At 30.3% G+C, this 21,380-nt stretch overlaps 1 protein-coding gene across 1 annotated transcript; it reads left to right on the top strand.

Moving 5' to 3' along the window:
• The first annotated feature begins 942 nt into the window (after nucleotides 1–942).
• On the top strand, nucleotides 943–7,112 carry LOC130667486 (uncharacterized). The gene is made up of 5 exons (XM_057469099.1): nucleotides 943–2,319; nucleotides 2,883–3,090; nucleotides 4,292–4,497; nucleotides 4,877–5,096; nucleotides 5,872–7,112. Exons 1-4 carry the CDS (start codon nucleotides 1,726–1,728, stop codon nucleotides 4,886–4,888), a joined length of 1,020 nt encoding a protein of 339 aa, XP_057325082.1. The 5' UTR covers nucleotides 943–1,725; the 3' UTR covers nucleotides 4,889–5,096; nucleotides 5,872–7,112.
• The last annotated feature ends 14,268 nt before the right edge of the window (nucleotides 7,113–21,380 follow it).

The following is a 21,380-nucleotide window of genomic DNA, read 5'->3' as shown; positions in this document are numbered from 1 at the left end:
TGATTTTTTCCATTCTTTACGTAATAGTAAAATAATTTTTCGTTATTAAAATGTGAAAATCTAAAATATTCAGAATAAAGAATATAAGTGAGAATATAGTTTAGATGGAGGGTTATCTTTATCTTTATTCATTCAAAATGTAGTTATGAAATAGAATCAATTAAAATTGTAATTAAAATATTACTACGAATGCGTATAAATCATATAATTAAAACAATTTTTATTATAAACAACTGAGACTTTTCTTTTTCTCCATGCAATGGATGTTAGTGATTGTAAAAAATGAGAATTAAGACTGTGTCTCTCTTTATTAAATCTCTCACTTACAATACTGTTGGGAGAGCCTGTATAGCGTACGGCTACCTTACGTTCGTAAGTCCCGCAACCATTGGTCAGCTGCAACCACCTTGTGCTTGCGACGGCTCACGAGATCAAGCAGTGGTGTTACCCCCACCGTCATGGTCACAGCATTGCATGCTGTGCAGACTCTTACGCCTCATTGTAAGTGAAAGATTCAATAAGAAGAGACAGACACTTAATTCTCGCATTTTACAATTACTAACATCCATTGGGTCAAAACGATGAAAAGTGTCACTTGTTTGCAATAAATTTCGTTTTGATTATTATAATATAAAATTATAGAATCATAATCGCATTTTATAAAGTATATAATATGCGTATAATTTTGACTAAAAGTTCATAGTTTCACATTATAATTATGTTCATAAATAAATGAATTATCATTAAATAAGTCGTCAAAGTCAAACGCGTGTAAATATGATCAATTATCGTCTGAAAATGAAAATTATAGATTGCGTTAGAGTTGTCATTCGATTAAACTAAATTTTTTATTAAAGTTAGTAGTCATGTATACCAAAAGAAAAAAAACGGCTTTAATGATTATCGTTCATACAATATAATACTGATCAATTTCCAAATTTGTATAAATAATCAATTTTCTCGAATTTTTTATGAAAATATACCTATTTGTAAAATTCATAGCTCGCGAGAAAAAACAAAGCTCACGTAATTTGTTTTTATTAGCTTTGTATACTTAATCAAATGACACGATAAAAAATGACATATTAATAATTATTTCTTTAATAATTGGTATTAAAAATTTCCATAACCACTCCCGGAAAATTGTCATAACAGGCAATTATATTCAATTACAACACAGAGACACTTCACGCTAGAACCGACAACTCTTTACCTCAACTTTTTGAATTTGACTGAAGTTTTCTATCCCTTCTCACCCCATGAAAAATATTTCTCAGAATTTTAAAAAATTTTTCTTTCTTAATGGGACGTTTCTTTATCTTGACATATGAGTTTTTACTGTATTTTTTGGATGAAAATCAATCGAATGAATCTATGCGCTCTTACAAATCAATTTCTAGCTGATTCAAAAGAAAATTTATGAAGCATTTATTTGAACGGCTCATTGTTTGGTCAAAAATTTTTCGAACGGCAACTTTTTTAGGGACAAAGAGTAGTGGACTTAACGTCAAATATCCCTGTAAAAACAGAGTTTCTAGAGAGTTTATTGCAACTTTCAAAATCAAAAAACTGAGAATAGAAAAAAGATCTTTGATAATGAGTTGTACATGTAAATTTTTAATTTAAACGTGTAATATGAGCGCTTAAGGCACGCACATTCAGATATGTGAAACTTTTGATATTTTTAATCAATTAATTTTTTCAACCCTTTGTAGTACTCAAGTAATGACGGAACTAAATGAATCTCCCGTAACAAAACGACGTAGAGTTGCTGGAAATTCATACTTTCAAAGTCCACTAAGTGATTCGCACAGTGATTCTGAAGTTCCATTATTAAACAAAATGGATGAAGAGACTAATCGGATTAGTCAAATGAGCATATCTGCCACTGAAGAAAGAGCAGAAGCTGTCACTGATTATAATCACATTAATACTTGCAAAAATCAAGATAATCTTGATGGTCTTGAAGATGATGGTGACGATAAAAAAACTGAGAAAAATGTTGAAAATGATGGTTATAGTAGTGATGATAGTCACGATAATATCGATAACATGGCAAATTTTTCATCGATTTCCAGTCTGGGTCGAAGCTCAGCTGACAAAAGCTCTGATAGCAATGAACCTGAAGAAGTAGATGATAGGAGAAAATTGTTAATTGCCATTAATAATTTGGATTGTCTTGATGATAATTATTTTGAAGTTATTGCCGATGAATCAAGCTTAACCGGGACTGTTATTGCTAAATGTAAACTCTGTGATCCTCCGAAACCATTCAAAGGATCTCTTCGAACAACATCAAATTTTACTACACATCTTGAGGTAACCTTTATTTGAAAAGTAGATTATAATACATAAATCGATTGATAAAAAATGATTTTTCCTCTGCAACTCAAAAAGTAATTCATTTTGTTCGAAATGAAAAACTAATGAATAGTAGTGATTTCATGAACAAGAATTTTGAATTATTCACTTTGTACATTCTAACTCTTTGATTTTTTCACAAATAGATCTGATAAATACTATATCGAAAAACTTTCGAATTAAAAAAAAATAAAATTTGGAAAACGGTTGACCCTAAAGGCCATCCATGTAAATTTCCGCAAATTCTATACTTCTGCGCTCGAAATTCCACTGAATGCAACGTCTTTGAGCTCTTCGAGCTCAAAAGTATAATAACTGTTTGATAAAACGCGATATTAAAAATTTTTAAACTGTTACAACTATAGAATCAATCAACCGATTTTCACGCAGTTGGCGGCATTCGACGGCGTTTTATGAGTTTTAGAAAAATAATTCGTCATAAATCTTTTAGAAATTAAGAAATTTTGCACTCCTTCCATTTTGAATAAACATATAATTGTGAATTTTTCTTTCTAAATCAGAGATGCCATAAGAACAATTATGGAGAATATTTAAAATATTCTGAAGAGAAGAGGAAAGGTTTTGACACTAACAAAAATATCGATCGCAAGCGTTGGTCATGTGTCTTCGATCAGGATCAATTTGAGCAAAATGTGGCTCATTTGATGTTAAAATTCATGGTTCCATTCAGAGCAGTTGAATATCCAATGCCACGGAAAATATTTGACGGTAAATGATTATGATTCTTTATTTCATTGAAAAACAAATACTAGTTTTTAAAAAACGTATTTTTGAGAAAGCTTATTGTACATTACATTTGTACTAATTATAAATATTTTCGAATATTTTACAATGATTGGTTGAAAAGAGTTCTATTTGACCTCACTCGATATCGACTGTATACCACACTACATTTATATTTTCATATAAAATAAAAAACCAATGATAATTTTTAACTTTACTCGTCTGTTAAAAAAAATGATAAAGTTTTTGGTATTTTTCAATGTAGAATCTAAAGTGATCGACTCTTTTCTAAGATACTTACACAGAAAGAACAGTTTCTTGGTCAAAGTAAAAAAAATTTTTGGCTCAAGAAAATATTTTGAAGAGCGAAAATATCTTGGGTAAAGTAGGGAATTTCTTGAGCCAAGAAATTCTCTAGTCTCAGAAAAATTCTCTTGAGACAACTAAATTTCCGCTTTACATCCAGACAACTTGAGTCTTCAAAAAATTTTCTTGGCTCAAGTAAACCTTTTTTTTCTGTGAACTTAAAGTTTCGAAAGTCATAAAATAGTCAAATCTGCATTATAAATCATAAGTTATTTTGATGATATTGAAGTCTGATATTTATTTACTATTTTCTGCAATCTGCTCTTTAAAAAATCACGTTATTGTCATTTATTCGAAAGGTCAATGTATACATTCTTAAATAAACACTGTTTTTGAGCTTCACCGAACTATTGAAGGCTTAATAGGTTAAAATATTGAGCGAACTTCAACCTACGAATCAATTTAGTATATAAATTTTCATATAATCGGTTTTATCATGAATAGAAAACAATTTTTTTTTTTAAAAAACTTAATTTCTTGACTCACGAGAGTATTAGGAAAATGAGAATTATTCTGAATCATATTAAAGTTCTTTGAACAATTCCTTTTTCCTTCAAAACTACTAAGGTCCGCCTGAAAAAACAGTAAACCACTTATTCTGTGTGTAAGATAACACGACTTGTGAATTTTTATTGTTTAAATAAAAAAAGTTTCAGGATTTTATGGGATAAAAATTGAATCATTTATTTACCGTAAGCAATCATCGTAAATAAGTTCGCAAATATTTAGATTGCTCGAGTAAAGTCAATTAATAAGTCTAAAAATGCTAACTACCTATAATTTCTGAAGAATAGTTTTATTTGATTGAATTATTTCATAGACTTGCAAATAAAAAAAAATGATTGTCAGCTAAAACATTTAATTCCATACAATTTAATGAATCGAGTTGATAAGTTTTATAAGAAATCGGTTGATGGCGTACGTCAAGCAATTCGTCGAGTCGTTGATGATGGAGGATATGTATGCACGACTGCAGATGTCTGGACTGGAGGATCTCGTCGATTTCTTGGAGTAACAGTAAGCTGGGTTGGTATTATAATTTTCATAAGTTTTTCTTATAAATAAGTTATAAGTTAATAATTTTTTTTCTTCGTGAAATTTAAAGCAATGATATTTAGATAACTTTTATAATTGTTTATCCTCAACAATGGCCTTATGAATAGAGTCAATGGATTTAAGTACTAACGTACGTTAATCTCTTCAATTTTTTGCTTAGTTTTTCATTTTTTTTTTTTTTTTTGTTTTAAATTTACAACCATAGTTTCGATTTTGAATATAATTTTATCGTAAAAAGAACAAACTAATGTTGAAAGAAAGTATTACTTTGAATCAAATAGGATAGTCAGTGATTTAAAAGTCTTGTTACTAACACAATAAAACGTTAATTTTTTTGTTTTTTCAACAGATCGATCCTTAATCATTAGAGCGTAAATCTGCAGCAATCGCATGCAAAAGATTTTATGGGATGCATTCATTCGAAGCAATCGCAAATCAGCTATCAAGCATCCACTCTAATTTTGCCTCAATATCACAGTCTATTCGAGCGATGATAACTGATAACGGATCAAACTTCGTAAAGGCATTTCAGGAGTTCGGAGTTTCAGCGTTAAATGATTCTCATGCAGGTAAATATATGGATTTAAAATTAAAAAATTAATAAATATTCCAAATAAGTTATTATAATTGTCTAAAAGAAATGATGGCATAAATATTCGAGATAAGAAAGAAAAATATGCTTTTACGTTTCGAGTTTTCGATTATTAGCTGCAAAACATTTTAACATAATCGGTTTGTTGTAAATAATCACAAAATATAATGTTTGAAACATTTTTCTCATCTTCAAGTCAATCAGAGTGCTTTAATTCTTTTTATATCTGGTCATAGCATTATAAATCGTTTTTTGATTATTTTAGGAATTCGATTATCATTCATTCAATTACTCGAAAAGATTCATACAATAAGATATTACGGAGTTATCATGGATCAAAGTAAGAATGTCATTTTTTGACTTCGGCAATTAATCATTCAGAAAATTATAGGCGTACAATATGTGCAATAGAGTTTTGTAAATTCTTATAAATTGGACGTGATCATTCTTGATTTTTTTGTTACCGAGGAAGCTTTTGGCTTAAATACGTATTGAAAGTATTGGTATTTGCAAATCCATACAAATTTTTGTATAAACCATTTCCTAAATATCACGGCTTGTTACAAATTAACTAAAAAATTAGATTATTTTTATTTATTATCCCTTAATCGTTTGAGTATAGCATAGTTTAAAAAGAACAAAATTAATTTATGTCATTCTTACCAATTATTTGCATCTCAACCTTAAGTTCGAATCACTATTATATCGTTATATCATACTAATTCATCATACGCCCGGTTCATTTTTTTCAGATTTAATCGAGCAACAGTCTCAAAATATGGGTGAAGCAATCGATATTAGTGTGTATGAGACAGATTTTGATTCTATTGATGGAAACGTTGAAATGAACAGTGAATTTTCTACTGAGTGCGAGTATAAATTACCTCGCCATTTTAGATGTGCTAGCCACACGTTAAATTTGATTGTGACAACTGATAGCTGAAAGACTATTAACAACTTCAAGAGGCTGAAGAGAAAATATTTTAAGGTTATCGATAAATGCTCGTCACTATGGAAATGCTTGCGATCTCCCAAAAAATATGAAATTCTAAAAGCTTACTTAGGAATTTCTTTAAAACGACCTATTGTTACTCGGTGGAACTCTACTTTTGATTGTATTTCTCAGTTGTTGACTTTCAAGATAAACTTTTGGATAATAATGAGTTGAAGTTACCAAAAGCTTTTAATTCTAGCGATATCAAATTTCTCAAAGAATTTGTGCGTTGCTCAAAACCTTTAGCGTGTGCTATTGATCGATTACAAGCCGAAAAATCGTATTATGGTGTTCTTCTTCCTACATTGATTTCATTAAAATACGATTTGAAAAATTTGATCGCTGATAAAACTGTTGTTGACTGCAAACCTCTTGCTGAAGCTATTATCAAAGGAGTCGACGAACGATTTCAAAAATTATTTGACCCTTTAACACTTGATGCTGATCCATTCAAAGCGGCTATCTCTCATCCGACATCAAAGGTCGCTGGCTAACATCTTTTACTGAAGAAGAACAAAAACTAGTTCATCAACGTTTTTCAGAAGTTGTATCCGCGGAAACTTCTTCAGAAACAGTGACTGACGATAAAGAAAATGTAATGGATAATTTTAATTTTGGAGAATCGATTTCAGCCATTCCCGAATTCCAACCATTACTGTCACAAGGTGAATCAGCAGCTGAAGTGGCACGTTACTTGAAGAGCAGAAATACTGGGCTAAAACTGTTAGATAAATTTCCTTCCATTCGGAAAGTGTTTCTGAAATTTAATACACCGTTGCCCTCATCTGCTCTTGCAGAAAGACTATTCAGCCATGTAACGATGATGAATTTACCAAGGTACAATCGTCTAACAGACGAGCATTTTGAAAAAAGAGCACTGTGTAAGGTGAATGCAGCAAACAGTTATTTTTAATTTGAATCGTATCATATTTCTTTACTCAATACTACAACTATTTCATTATTTATGTTTAAATTTAAATTAAAGTTTCAATAAATTAACCTGATATTAATACAAAAAGTTGGTTTTTGCCTCGATGATTTTTTTTTACTTTCAGATCATTTCTATTTCCAAAGCTTTGCAGTACTGTCTCAACATTTTTTAGAATTTATCGAAAGTAGTTTTTTTTTATTAGAAGAAGTAAGTCTGAACTCTAATCTATTTTTTTAAACGCTACGAAACTACTACTCATTAATCCTTCATTAAATATAATGAAATGGGTAATGAAAAGTTGGTACATTACTCATTAACATTAAAAATTTTAATGTAGATTGTTGGAATACTCAATAAAATTTGAAAATGAGTAATGTAAAGATGATACATTATTCATTAAAAAAAATTTAGTGAGCATTAATTTTTACTTCATTAAGAAAGAAATAATGAGTAATGGAGACTGATTTCATTACTCATCATTATAGCAATGAGTAATGGAAACTGATTTCGTTACTCATTATTATAGTAATGAGTAATGAAACGCCAATGCATTAACTAGAGTAATGCATGTTTTGCAACTCTGCTATGACGCATCGTTAGCTACTTATAAAAATCAGAAGACGTAAAAAAAATTTTTTCCATGTTATACTTATGGAAAATAGAAAATTGCGATGAGGAACCTCTTAATGTTAATATTCAGAGCTCTAATTTTCACAGGCGTATTTTTTTATCTAAGTGAATCTTTTGAACTTGTTTTCGAGAAAAAAAAAATTTGTTTTTTTTTGGATCACCCTAATCAATACTAATTTTTAGTATAAATATAATAAAAATTATGCTCCGAACTAGAAATTTTGTTACTTCAAATGTTAAAAATTAATGACTCAATCAGTAAAATATACTTCATAAAATTATAAAAATTTTTATTTAGTGCAAGGTTTTTTAACTTCTTACAAATTATACTTTAATAATGCATCCTCTTCTAAAAAGTTGATGGCCGGATGTCGTATCGTTTTACGTCACTTCTGTGACTATTTTATTCGGTTGTCGATTGGTCGACCGAGATAATGGCGGTATTTCTGAAAGAATGAAGGCGAGCGAAGCGAGCGTGTTATGTCTCGTTTCATTAAATTAAAAATATGCTACGATAAATTAAAAAAATTTAATAAGTAAAAAGTAATTTTTGAATTGTGATGAATAAATAATTCACAAGCTCCTTTTTTTTTTTAAAATTAGTCATTTTTATTTAGTAAATAATGAAACTTATCCGTTTTACGGTAACATTGATAATATTTGTTATGTTATGAATCGAACAATATCAATTAATATTATAGAATTTTTATACTAAGTAAGGAACATTTCTTTATTGAATCCATTTCCTTAAAATCTTTCAATACATATATGATCTACTTTATGAGTTAATTGTAATAGTCAATTGTAATTTTAAATTATAAATACAGAGTTTATGCATTTTTAGAATACTACAATTAAAATTAAATTGTAAAAAACATAAAAATTTATATTAAAAATTAATCAACATTGATATATATGATTTTATATATTATACCATTTACGAAAACGTATATGTAGTATAATCAAACAAATCACATAATTTTTTACTTAGTTTACTAAACTAATTTCTCAACCGATTCATTTACCAATAATTTATAACATAGTATTGTCCATTGCATTGCCTTATCATATATAAAATGCCATCAATTTCTTCCAAAGTATAACAACGAGTAATGCCCATGCCAAAATCTACACAATATGCTTGGTAATGTGAGTCGAAATAATGAAATGTCATCAATTGACGTGAAATGAAGTAAATTTTATCTTCCTCATCAAATAGAATGAAATTTATTTCGGAAAATGATGGACCGAATTCCGTGAGCAGGGTTGCCAGTAGAGGCAACCCATTTTATACCGCTCGGTTACTGAAATTATACAGAATCAAATCTTATTATACAAAGCGATAAAATTGTTAAAAAATAGTCTGTAAAAAATTCAAGTATTTATTTTTAGTCACTTTGACTTACCTTAAATATAAAAAAAATTAAATAATTTATTTTTGTAGATTTTTATAAATTTTAAATGATGAATCTAGCCGAAAAGAAGAAAATTATAACTTTGGCGGTAAAATTTGAATCTGAAAAAAGAAGTGAAGTATGGCAGTATGTAAAAAGTTATGTCATACACAAACACACGTATACAAGTATATATACACATATAAATTTACACATACATATACCATTCTCATTATTTCATTTTATACAAAAATTATATCCAACACAAGTCAATTATTGAAAAGTTGTCGTATTTTATGTAATAAACTATCCGATATCAAGATAGTTTCATATAAGTGCAGCAAGTTTAATTTTTACTATTGTATAAGATTTTATTAGCTAACATAGCATTTGTAGGTTCAAAAGCAACACAACCGCCTTGATTAGTAATCCCATTTTTAGTCGCCATCAAACCCACTACAGTTTCTGTTTATAAGCAGTTTCTATCTTGAGTCTCCATTTTTTTTAAATTGCTGAATGTGCGTTCCACGGAAGCATTAGAAAAGGGTAGGACGAGCAAGTGTAATTATTATTTACAAATTGGGAAACCTGCAGTCACCGTGTATATTTTTAAGGAAAAAACCGTTTTCCAGTATTGTGATGCTGGGAGTTTTTTTATCTAAATCCAAAGTTTCATAGTCTAAGAGAGCATGATCCATCCATTCAATGTCCAATTTTTGTTTATAGATAATGTTTGCCACATAAGGGAATCGTTTTATTACTTCACTCAGCTCCTTAGTTTCGAAAGATTGTGCAAACGGTCGATCCACAACATTTATAAATTGAAAAATAGGATCAGAAAAATCAAATCTGGCTTTAAGTTGAGTAGCCACTTCAATATCGAATTTTATACATGTTTTTTTAATGTTATCTATTTCAGAGTATATTTTTTGTAGAAGTTTTTCAACTTCAGGCTTCAGGTGATGTAACAAAGGCACCTCTGATTGAAAAAGAATATTGAAATTTGTGAGCAGCTATAGTGTATAAGACATGAATTCTAAGTAAATAATCATCAAATCGTTCTTTAACACAGATAAAATTTTCTCAGTTGTCTTTGAAGGATCTTCGAAGACTTCTGTAGTAAAGTACAGAATAAGAGCAGGTAACTGCTCCAAAGTCCGATCAACCCATTGTTTCAATGAAAGCCACCTAGTTGTAGCAGGACTAAAAATTTTATGAACCTTGGTACTGAAAAATTCTTGCATTTCCAATAACTTTTTTTGTCTTTTATCACTTCGGGAGAAATGCAAACCAATGTTTCGTAATGCATCTTCCGATGACCTTGGCAGATGCAAGCAGGCTTTGGAGACTACAAGATGAATACTATGGCAAGAGCATTTGATACTCACGATATGTAAAAATTCCTGTTTTAAACGAGAAAAAACAGAATTATGTTCCCCAACCATTGAATGGGTGGTATCAGAAGAAAATTCAACAAAGTTACTTAATGGAATATTTTTGTCCTCAATGCATTTCTGTAAACACTCAAATAAGCTTTTTGCTGTACTAGAGTCTGGTTCAACCATATCTAAAAATGCAGTTTTGACATTTAATTCATTACCGCAGTATATAACAATATTTGCACATTGTTTTTTTTTTTGAAGATGAATTTGTTGTCTCATCAAGTATTAGTAAAAAGTAGCATTCTATCTTCTTGAAATTTTCAATTAATTCAGTAGAAAATTCCAAGCCATTCATTTCAAGCCTTCATTCATGATGCAGAAATAAACAGGTATCTAGTATGTTTATCAAAACGTTTTAGTAAAATAAAATTCAAGAAAAATGTACATTGGGAAATGATTAAAAGTTCATATACTTAATTTTAAATTTAATTTATTAATACTTATTTATCTGAGAAAAGCAAAATTAACAGATATCTGTTACTTACAGTATCATAATTTTTCTAAATTAATTGTAAATATCTCACCTGTATATAATTTAAATAATATCGTCCGAATTACATTTAAGACTTGACACAATACGAAGGTTATGTTTTTTAATTTATTTGAAAACAATTATTAAGAAACGTTCGACCTGTCGTTATCTAAAATAATCGGTATTTTAACTCTCACAACATTTACTTCACGTTTGAATTTTTATTTTTGTATCCAATTATACGAGGCAATTCGCTATACAAACTGGATATATAAGATAACCAATTTATACACTTTTTGTATCCTATTGTACAATCTGGTAGCCCTGGCTTGTAGAGGCACTTATCTGGACATGGTTAAAACCAAGCTATGGATCTCAAGTAACCTCCATCTCGAGTCCTCTTGATTAAACTCCTCAACCTTTCTTAATAAATTCTCGTACACATGATCAGCATACCAATCAGCAAGAGATGTTGTGGGTGTAATTTCACGGCTTGTGGTTTTGAAAGATTTGGTTTCATCAAAGGTGTCATTAATTTTTTCATTTTTGAATTTGCACAAAAGTTCGACGTTGATTTTTGCCCCAGCAACATCTCCCAACATTTCTTAGATTTTTTCAAATACCAAGCTTCGAGAATCGTTTGAAAATTCTCTCAAATCGGTATGAAAAAGATTTGTGACACATCCAGTTCGAATGGTATTAGAGAAAGCGCTATCGAGATCTTGCTATTTGATGAGTCGATGACGCATTCTCAAATCACCACCTATAGCCAGACCGCTGAGTTGAGCGAATCGATCGCCATACCAGCACACAAGCACTATATTTGCTCAAACGCTTCTTTTCATTTGAGCTCTTGATTGTGGTGTAAGGGTTTGCCCTTGCTTCCCCGTACTAGGAAGTTCGGACAATCCTCCGATAGTAACTTGGGTGTTTGAAATTTCTGGGTTCTGAAATGTCTGACGTAGCTGAGTACGCAGCTCGATTTGGAATAGGAGGAAGGTTGTTACGAATAATTTAACAATGATTCTAAATTTAATTTTGGCTCTTTTATAATAAATAAATAATTAATTGTTTAATATAAACTTAATGCTAAATTTAATTATAATTAACAATTAATAATCAAGAGTTTTGCAATATAGTTTTACTGCGCATGCGCCGCTTCCGTTTCACCGGGATACCAGTCCCAACTTTATTTAATATAAGTTTTCTCAATAAATTTTATTATAATAATGATTCCCGAGTCTTTTATTTAATTTAGACGAATAAAGAGATTCAGCGATGTCGAGGAAAAATCCTGACAACTAAAATTAACCGGTAATAAATTTTCCGCATGCACAGAAAATAGAAAATAATTTTGACAAATTTAATAATAAGAATTTAGAATAAAAAGACGATAAAATAAGTGAGGGGATCTCCTCCACGTGTTTGACAAATGTAAAATTGTAAATTTCAAAAACCTTTATCCAAAAGAACTTACATCGACCTGTCCCAGGTGTTTCGTGGTGCTGGTCATCTTGATGGCGAGAATAACAGGATCTTTTCCTTCCAACGAGAAAACACTTGAAGTGGAACTTAGACGAAAGATATTATACTTAAAATTGGTGGCGTCTGCCTGAATAATAAACTGTAGAAATATCTTGATGTAGCAGAAAGACTTGAGCGACCGCTCGGTTCGACAAGTGGATGATAATTAATTTTCGGTTGTGTCGTCTGGCGACGAGGTGTCCAGTTTACCCCTACCTTCGCGCCGTTAAACCAAATTCGACGCAAGGGCGGATGCGCAGATTAAAAGGGCGCGAAATTTAATTTTTGCTGACCTGGCAGTCGAACACCAGGTCACTCCGATACAGTGGATCTGCCAAAATAGTCTTAAAGTATTCCATTGTCTCGACACACACCTGATAGCACCTCTGACAATGTTTTTCATTCACTGACTCTAACTGTACATTATCGTATGATTGTGCAACAGAATTCACCAAACCGTGAAGTGCATCAACTAACCGCGCCATTTTAAATAATGTTTTTTTATCAATAGTTCGCAATGAAAAAACAACTGTGTCTTTTGCACTAAAAACTATTAATAATCGTTAGTTGCACTAAAAACTGTTTAATAAGTGTCAGTTACACAATATTCAAATCTAATAAGTGTCGATTGCACAAACAATTGAAAACTAATAAGTATCAGTTGAACTGAAAATTTAAACTAACAAGTGTCTTTAGCACTAAAAATAATGTCTATGCACTTCACTTAAACTAAAAATTGTTTATAATTTTTTGTAAAAAAAATTATTTAAAAAACCGTAGAGAACTTTACAGGGAACTTGAACACAGTAAAACGTCAGAGGATATATAGAATTTTTGAGCAGAGATTCGTACTTCATCCAGAGACTCGTACTTCTTTTTTGTGGAGTATGCTCTCACGTACCTCTTTTATAGGTGAGAGACGACTCATCAACTACGCAGTAGAAAATTCTCGAACAACCTGTGACGTCATAAATGACGCAGTAAAAAATAGATGTCGCCCAAAAAGTACCAACATTACCAAACAAAATGTGGTAAAATCCCCTTGAATAACGTGTCAACATAACCTAAAACGCTAGATGGCGCGACGAATGGTATGACGTCACCTACTACGCAGTTTGAAAATCAAACAAAGAAAACAGGTTTATACCTGCACACGAATGAGTCATCAGTTTAAAAATAGATCTTCTGGAACTTTCTACTACGCAGTTTAAGAATCAAACAAAAAAAACAAGTTTATTCCTGCACATAAATGAGTCATCAGTTTAAAAATAAATTTTCTGGAACTTTTTACTGCGCAGTTTTAAAATTAGCCAATGAAATTAAAATATGATTAATTTAAAAAATAGTGTGGTGGGGGATGATAACAAATAGCTGTGCCGGATTTTATAATTTTTCAGTGATTTATTGTCTGTTGTCGAGATACGAGCTATCAAAATGGAAATGATAATAAATGTTCAAGGGTTTAAAGGCTCACACACTCAGTTTATTGTAAAAAAACTTGCTTCAATTACAGTTCAACATAAAATTGATGGTGTCGAAGAAATTTCATGTACGTTATTCAAACCACCTTGTGATTGGACATTATTATCAAATCAGTGTCAACGCTTAAATACTTGGGTAACATATAATCATCATGGAATCACCTGGGATGCTGGAAAAACATCAAATTTCCCTGGTGGACTCGAGCGACGGCAAAAACGTCGGTCGCTTTGTTCACGAAAACGTCGACGTTTTGATTAAAAACGACGGTGATCTAAAACATCGATAAATAAGCAAAAAATGATAAATAATGTAAATGTACTGAATATAGAAATTATTTTCAGTATTAGTGGAGATATAAAATTTATGTATAAATGAATTAACGGTGAATAAAAGTATAAAAACCAATAAAATAAAATAACTCGCGAGTATGTTATACTGAGCGGGTAATAGGTGGGAACCCATGACCGTTGACAAAGCAAATAGCAATATTATCGACACATAAGAGTTCAACCATAAAATCAGAGATGGCGCGTGGACTTCGAAATTTAAGTCAAGAAAAGGAATATCAATTTAATATTGGATGTGCGGAGCTGTTGATCTAGAGCGAAAAAAAAAACGTCGTCGTTTTGTTATAAGCGTCGAAAAAAACGTCGGCTAAAAATTTTACTAGTCTTTTATCCGTTAAATTTTAATTTTATAACTTTCCCTTATCCTAGCCAATTAATGTCCAATCTAGCTTTAAAGTGCGCGGAATTTTTAATATCGGGGACTTAATTAAATCGAAAAATTAGAACATCAAATTATCGAGGGCCAAAAAAAAAACGTCGTCGTTTTGTTGTAAGCGTCGAAAAAAACGTCGGCTGAAAATTGTACGAGCATATCATATGTAAAATGTTTGTTTTTTTTTCTTTGTCTTATTCTTGCCAATAAATTTGTAATTTTCTTCTGAAATACGCAGAATTTTGAATATCGGAAACTTAATTAATTCAACAAAAGAATGGAAGATCAAATTATCGAGGGCAAGAAAAAAACGTCGTCGTTTTGTTGCAAGCGTTGGAAAAAACGTCGGCAGAAAATTTTACTAGCCTCTCATATGTAAAATTTTTGTTTTTTTTCTTTGTCTTATTCTTGCCAATAAATTTGTAATCTTCTTTTGAGATACGCGGAATTTTCAATATCGGGAACTTATTAATTAATTCAAAAAAATTAAAAGATCAAATTATCGAGGGCAAACAAAAAAACGTCGTCGTTTTATTGTAAGCGTCAAAAAAAACGTCGGCAGAAAATTATACTAGTCTTTCACTTTTAAATTTTTGTTTTTTCACTTTTTCTTGTCCACGCCAATAAATGAGCAATCTAGCTTTGAAATACCCGGGATTTCGAAACGACGAACGTCATTTATGCAAAAAAATTGGAACATCAAATTATCAATGGCAAAAAAAAAACGTCATCGTTTTGTTGTAAGCGTCGAAAAAAACGTCGGCTAAAAATTGTACTAGCCTATCATATGTAAAATTTTTGTTTTTTTTCTTTAACTTATTCTTGCCAATAAATTTGTATTCTTCTTTTGAGATACGCGGAATTTTCAATATCAGGAACTTATTAATTAATTCAAAAAAATTAAAAGATCAAATTATCGAGGGCAAACAAAAAAACGTCGTCGTTTTATTGTAAGCGTCAAAAAAAACGTCGGCAGAAAATTTTACTAGCCTCTCATATGTAAAATTTTTGTTTTCTTTCTTTGTCTTATTCTTACCAATGAATTTGTAATCTTCTTTTGAAATACGCAGGATTTTCAATATCGGAAACTTAATTAATTCAAAAAAAAAAATGGAAGTTCAAATTATCGAGGGCAAAAAAAAAACGTCGTCGTTTTGTTGTAAGCGTCGAAAAAAACGTCCGCTGAAAATTGTACGAGCATATCATATGTAAAATTTTTGTTTTTTTTCTTTGTCTTATTTTTGCCAATAAATTTGTAATCTTCTTTTGAGATACGCGGAATTTTCACTATCGGGAACTTATTAATTAATTCAAAAAAATTAAAAGATCAAATTATCGAGGGCAAACAAAAAAACGTCGTCGTTTTATTGTAAGCGTCAAAAAAAACGTCGGCAGAAAATTTTCCTAGCCTCTCATATGTAAAATTTTCGTTTTTTTTCTTTGTCTTATTCTTGCCAATAAATTTGTAATCTTCTCTTGAGATACGCGGAATTTCAATATCGGGAACTTATTGATTAATTCAAAAAAAATAAAAGATCAAATTATCTAGGGCAAACAAAAAAAACGTCGTCGTTTTATTGTAAGCGTCGAAAAAAACGTCGGCTGAAAATAGTACACGGAAAAAAAATTCACGGATTTTTTACGATTTAACTATCGTAATTTTCATTGTATAGTATTGTAACGCTGGACTATAAGTTTTCAATAATAATTTTTACAATAGACTATCGTAATTTTTATTTTATAATTTATACTACTACCTGAAAGAAAAAATCAGATACTATAGAGTAAATTATATAAGTTGTGTTAACATAAATTCTAATACAACTATCGTAAAATGAATGAGTCGGTAATGTAGAATTTCTTTAAATATAAAATAATAATTAGAAGTCAATGGAGTAAAATATATTTTCTTAAGAAAGTAGAACTTATATTAATAAAAAAGAAAAATTTATCATTTGGAATTTTGTTTTTTTTAATAGTTAAATTGAGAAGGAAAATACAATCTCGATATAAAAATAAAACATGTTGAAGTAGTTATAATAAAACATTTATTTAATAATTTTTCAAATATATTTTTTTGGTATATAAAATTTATTATTAATTAATTTAACTTTATCAGTTAAAATATCACATCAGATTCCGAAAGTATTATAATTTTTTCCTTTTGAATAAATAACTCATTCCTTTGTATTCAAAATACGCACATGTAGAAAATTAAAAAAACCATAGGAGCAATTTTTTCGAATACTTTTTTTCTATAATTTATCATTTTAAAAAAAATCAAAAAATTATTAGGCGTCTGCTAACTTCAGTATCATATAGAAACGTTAAATGTCCATAATTTGAGGTTATTGAAATGTTTCACCTCTCGCAAAGCCGGGTAAAATTATTCATGGTCGACAAATGAAGAATATCCTGTAACAAAATTAGGAGAATTGAATTTATCAGAAAAAATAAATTTTCATTCTTTTAGAATCATTTATCCTATGACCATAATACTACTAAATTTTTTATAACAATAAACTTCATGTCCAGATAAATAATTTAAAAATAAACGATATACCCACAGAATATTCAGTTTAATAAAAATTGAATAGTAATAATTATACTTACACCACCAAATTATTATATTCCATAATCTATGTAGGTTTGTAATGAAGAAAGCACAGTTTTTTTTTTAAATTTCTTATTTACAATTGTCCGGAAAACGTCATGAAAAATAACCTCTATTTCTGCACTGCACTGTGGATAAAGATGAACTGATTTATAAATATATATAGTTGAACCACAAATAATACAGACAAAGTAAATGTCATCATTTGTATATATATATATATATATATTTACTCACACAAGCATCACATCATGGAATTGTGACATTTGTCTTTCATACGGAAACGCTTCAGATGGCATATACTATACCATTTCAAAAAATTTACAATTCAACTATCGTAATTTTTGTGACTTGTATTGTAAAAACATAGAGGCAGCACTGTAAATTAAGAGGAAGAATAAAAGAATAAATATTATAATTAAATCTCATTTTTTATTCTTTTACTATTTACGATAGTAACATTGTAATATTTCTTATTGAATTTTATACAACAAGCTCTTAATAAAATTACGATAGTGAATAGTAAAAAATCTTTTACAAACTGTAAATTTTCGTATCACATATTTGAAAGTTACAGATAATAAAAGTATAGTCCAGGTTTACGATAGTAATATTGGAATTTTTCGTCGAATTTTTTTTCCGTGTACTAGTCTTTCACTTTTAAATTTTTGTTTTTTCACTTTTTCTTGTCCACGCCAATAAATGAGCAATCTAGCTTTGAAATACCCGGGATTTCGAAACGACGAACGTCATTTATGCAAAAAAATTGGAACATCAAATTATCAATGGCAAAAAAAAAACGTCGTCGTTTTGTTGTAAGCGTCAAAAAAAACGTCGGCAGAAAATTTTACTAGCCTCTCACACGGAGAAAAAAATATTGTTCTCAGAAGTATACTGTATAGTTACAGTAACAATACGCTATAGTTATCTACTAGATTGTTACTGCAACGATTTACCGTATGGTTCTGACAACAATACGGTGGATAGCTCTGAGACCTATACGGTATCGTTCTGAGCCCTATCTGACGTCACGCGCGTTGCAAATTATATGAGATATTTAAAAACCTTTATCATTCATAAATAAATGATAAGCAAATAACTTTGATTAAATAAAATAATTCATAAAACTGATTTATTAGTTAGTTATAGTCTGAATAAATTTTAAATATAAATATAAATATATCTTTTAATTTTCCCAATTTATTTATTAGTAATTTAATTTTAAATTTAATATTAATTCAGATCTCATTTGTTTATTGATTATTTTTCTTCTATTTACGTATCACATTTAAATTATAAAACATCGACTATATATAATATTTAGATTTTTGGTTATGAATGTATATTTGATTACAAAAAGCATAAAAAAACACTTATCAATAAATGTATCAACATAGTTATGGAGATTCTGCTCTGTTAATTTATTAATTACCCGTGGGTCCATATTTCAACATCACAATTATTTTTTACACTATTTTTTTTATTAAACGTCTGCTAGCAACAATTATACAATATTCAAAAGTTGGCGCGAAAATGGATGTTTAGTTAGGTTAGACGGTGCCGTGTGAGGTGACGACTACGGAAAGTCGTATAGGGCTCACAGCTATCTAATAGATAGTTACTGGAACGATACGGTATTGTTACCATAAGCATACGTATTGTTGTGGTAACGATCTACGAGTTACTATACTTTAGATCGTTCGAGGAGCAATATTTTTTTCTCCGTGCATATTTAAAATTTTTGTTTTTTTTTCTTTGTCTTATTCTTGCCAATAAATTCGTAATCTTCTTTTGAAATACGCAGGATTTTCAATATCGGGAACTTATTAATTAATTCAAAAAAATTAAAAGATCAAATTATCGAGGGCAAGAAAAAAACGTCGTCGTTTTGTTGCAAGCGTCGAAAAAAACGTCGGCAGAAAATTTTACTAGTCTCTCATATGTAAAATTTTTGTTTTTTTTCCTTGTCTTATTCTCGCTAGTAAATTTGTAATCATCTTTTGAGATACGCGGAAATTCCAATATCGGGAACTTAATCAATCCAAAAAAAATGAAAGATCAAATTATCGAGGGCCAGAAAAAAACGTCGTCGTTTTGTTGTAAGCGTAAAAAAAAACGTCGGCTGAAAATTGTACTAGTCTTTCACTTTTAAATTTTTGTTTTTTCACTTTTTCTTGTCCCCGCCAATAAATGAGCAATCTAGCTTTAAAATACCCGGGATTTTGAAACGACCAACGTCATTTATGCCAAAAAAATTGAAACATCAAATTATCGATGGCAAAAAAAAACGTCGTCGTTTTGTTGTAAGCGTCGAAAAAAACGTCGGCTAAAAATTCTACTACTCTTTTATCTGTTACATTTTTGTTTATTTACTTTTTCTTATCCTTGCCAATAAATGGGCAATCTTGTTCTGAGATACGCGGAAGTTTTGATGTCGGGAACTTAATTAACTCGAAAAAATTAGAACATCAAATTATCGAGGGCAAAAAAAAAAACGTCGTCGTTTTGTTGTAAGCGTCGAAAAAAACGTCGGCTAAAAATTTTACTAGTCTTTTATGTTACATTTTTGTTTTTTTACTTTGTCTTAACCTTGCCACTACATGTGCAATCTAGCTTTAAAATACCCGGACCCTAACGACGGACGTCACTTTTCCAAAAATATTGGATTATCAAATTTGCGAGGACAGAAAATAAGCCTCCGTCAATTTATTGCAAGCAATTAATGCTGCAGTCTAGCTTTAAAATATCTGGATTTTTCAGCAACACGGACGTTATTTATGCGAAAAAATTGGAACATCAAATTTTCTAAGGCCTGAAAATAAAACGTTGTCGTTTTATTGTAAGCGTCGAAAAAAACGACAGGTAAAATTCTACGAATTTTTCTCCTATTAAATGTGTTTTTTTTTTTTTACTTTTTCTCATCCTCGCCAATCAATATGCATTCTAGTTTCGAAATACCCGGATGTAACAGGGTAAAATAGATTCCAATAACTATTTAATTATTTCTAAAATTGGATGTGTCCACGGTCGATAATGGGTCCTGATTATAACCCGGTTTATTAAATTGAGTGATTCGACATGTCACCGGGTGTCGCTAATCGGTGAGACTCGAACATTCGCCCCTCTTTTTGGCTAATTAATTTAGTAGGGATGAGTCTTCCGGGGGTGAATCGAAGAGTTATAAGGGAGTGCCGTGCCAAAAATCCAGAGAGTCAATCGGACGACCGAAGGCGATGGACGCCTAAGTGAAAGTTAGTGAACGACTAGAGTGATTGGACGCATCATCTACACCATTCTATACGAGGCAAGACGAGGACCTTAACAATCTGGAGCGAGAACAAACCGGACAATCGGGAACCAGAAGAGCAGATTTACCCGTAAGGAAAACTGGACGACAGTTGGAGGAATAGCCGGATATCAGCTACAAGTCTCATCGGGTTGCTGCGGTAAAATTCATCAAGGTAAAATTACAATTAATTAAGGCCGGAATTTATATTCCAATGGCAGAATTAATTATAATTAATTTAATTAATATCTTTCCGTTGGTTCTCGCGTATATAAATTGGAAGTTGTAGGCCTTCGGCCATTACAACCACGCGCCTCGTCTTTTCAAAAGTTGCCGCTCTTATTCGCTATATTGTGTCTATAACTCTGAATTATGTTATTCGAGGCCTTTGGCTGGAATAAAATAATTTTCCCGCGTAAATAACGAATTAAATAAATTATTCGATAACGTCAGTAAATTACTTGAGGCCGGAATTTATTCCAGTGGCTGAATTAATTCATAAATAAATTTTAATTTACTCGAATCCGTCAGTAAAATTCAGGACCCGAGTGACGCCAACTCAATGGCCGAATTCCTAGTCAATTCATAACGTAATTCTAGTAGGAGTAAATGTGGAAATTTTATATTGGAATTATAGTTGAATTAGAGTCATAAAATTTTGGGTGAAAAAATTGTGATGATATTAAAAGTACAAAAGAAAATAGAGTTTTAAATAGAGTCAAGTAATGTTAATTAAAAGAAATTGTGGTTGTGATTTTGGTCCGATGGACAA

This window comes from Microplitis mediator, chromosome 1 (assembly GCF_029852145.1).
Source record: "Microplitis mediator isolate UGA2020A chromosome 1, iyMicMedi2.1, whole genome shotgun sequence".
In the NCBI taxonomy this organism is placed as follows: domain Eukaryota; kingdom Metazoa; phylum Arthropoda; class Insecta; order Hymenoptera; family Braconidae; genus Microplitis; species Microplitis mediator.
This window is presented reverse-complemented; position numbering and strand designations above follow the sequence as displayed.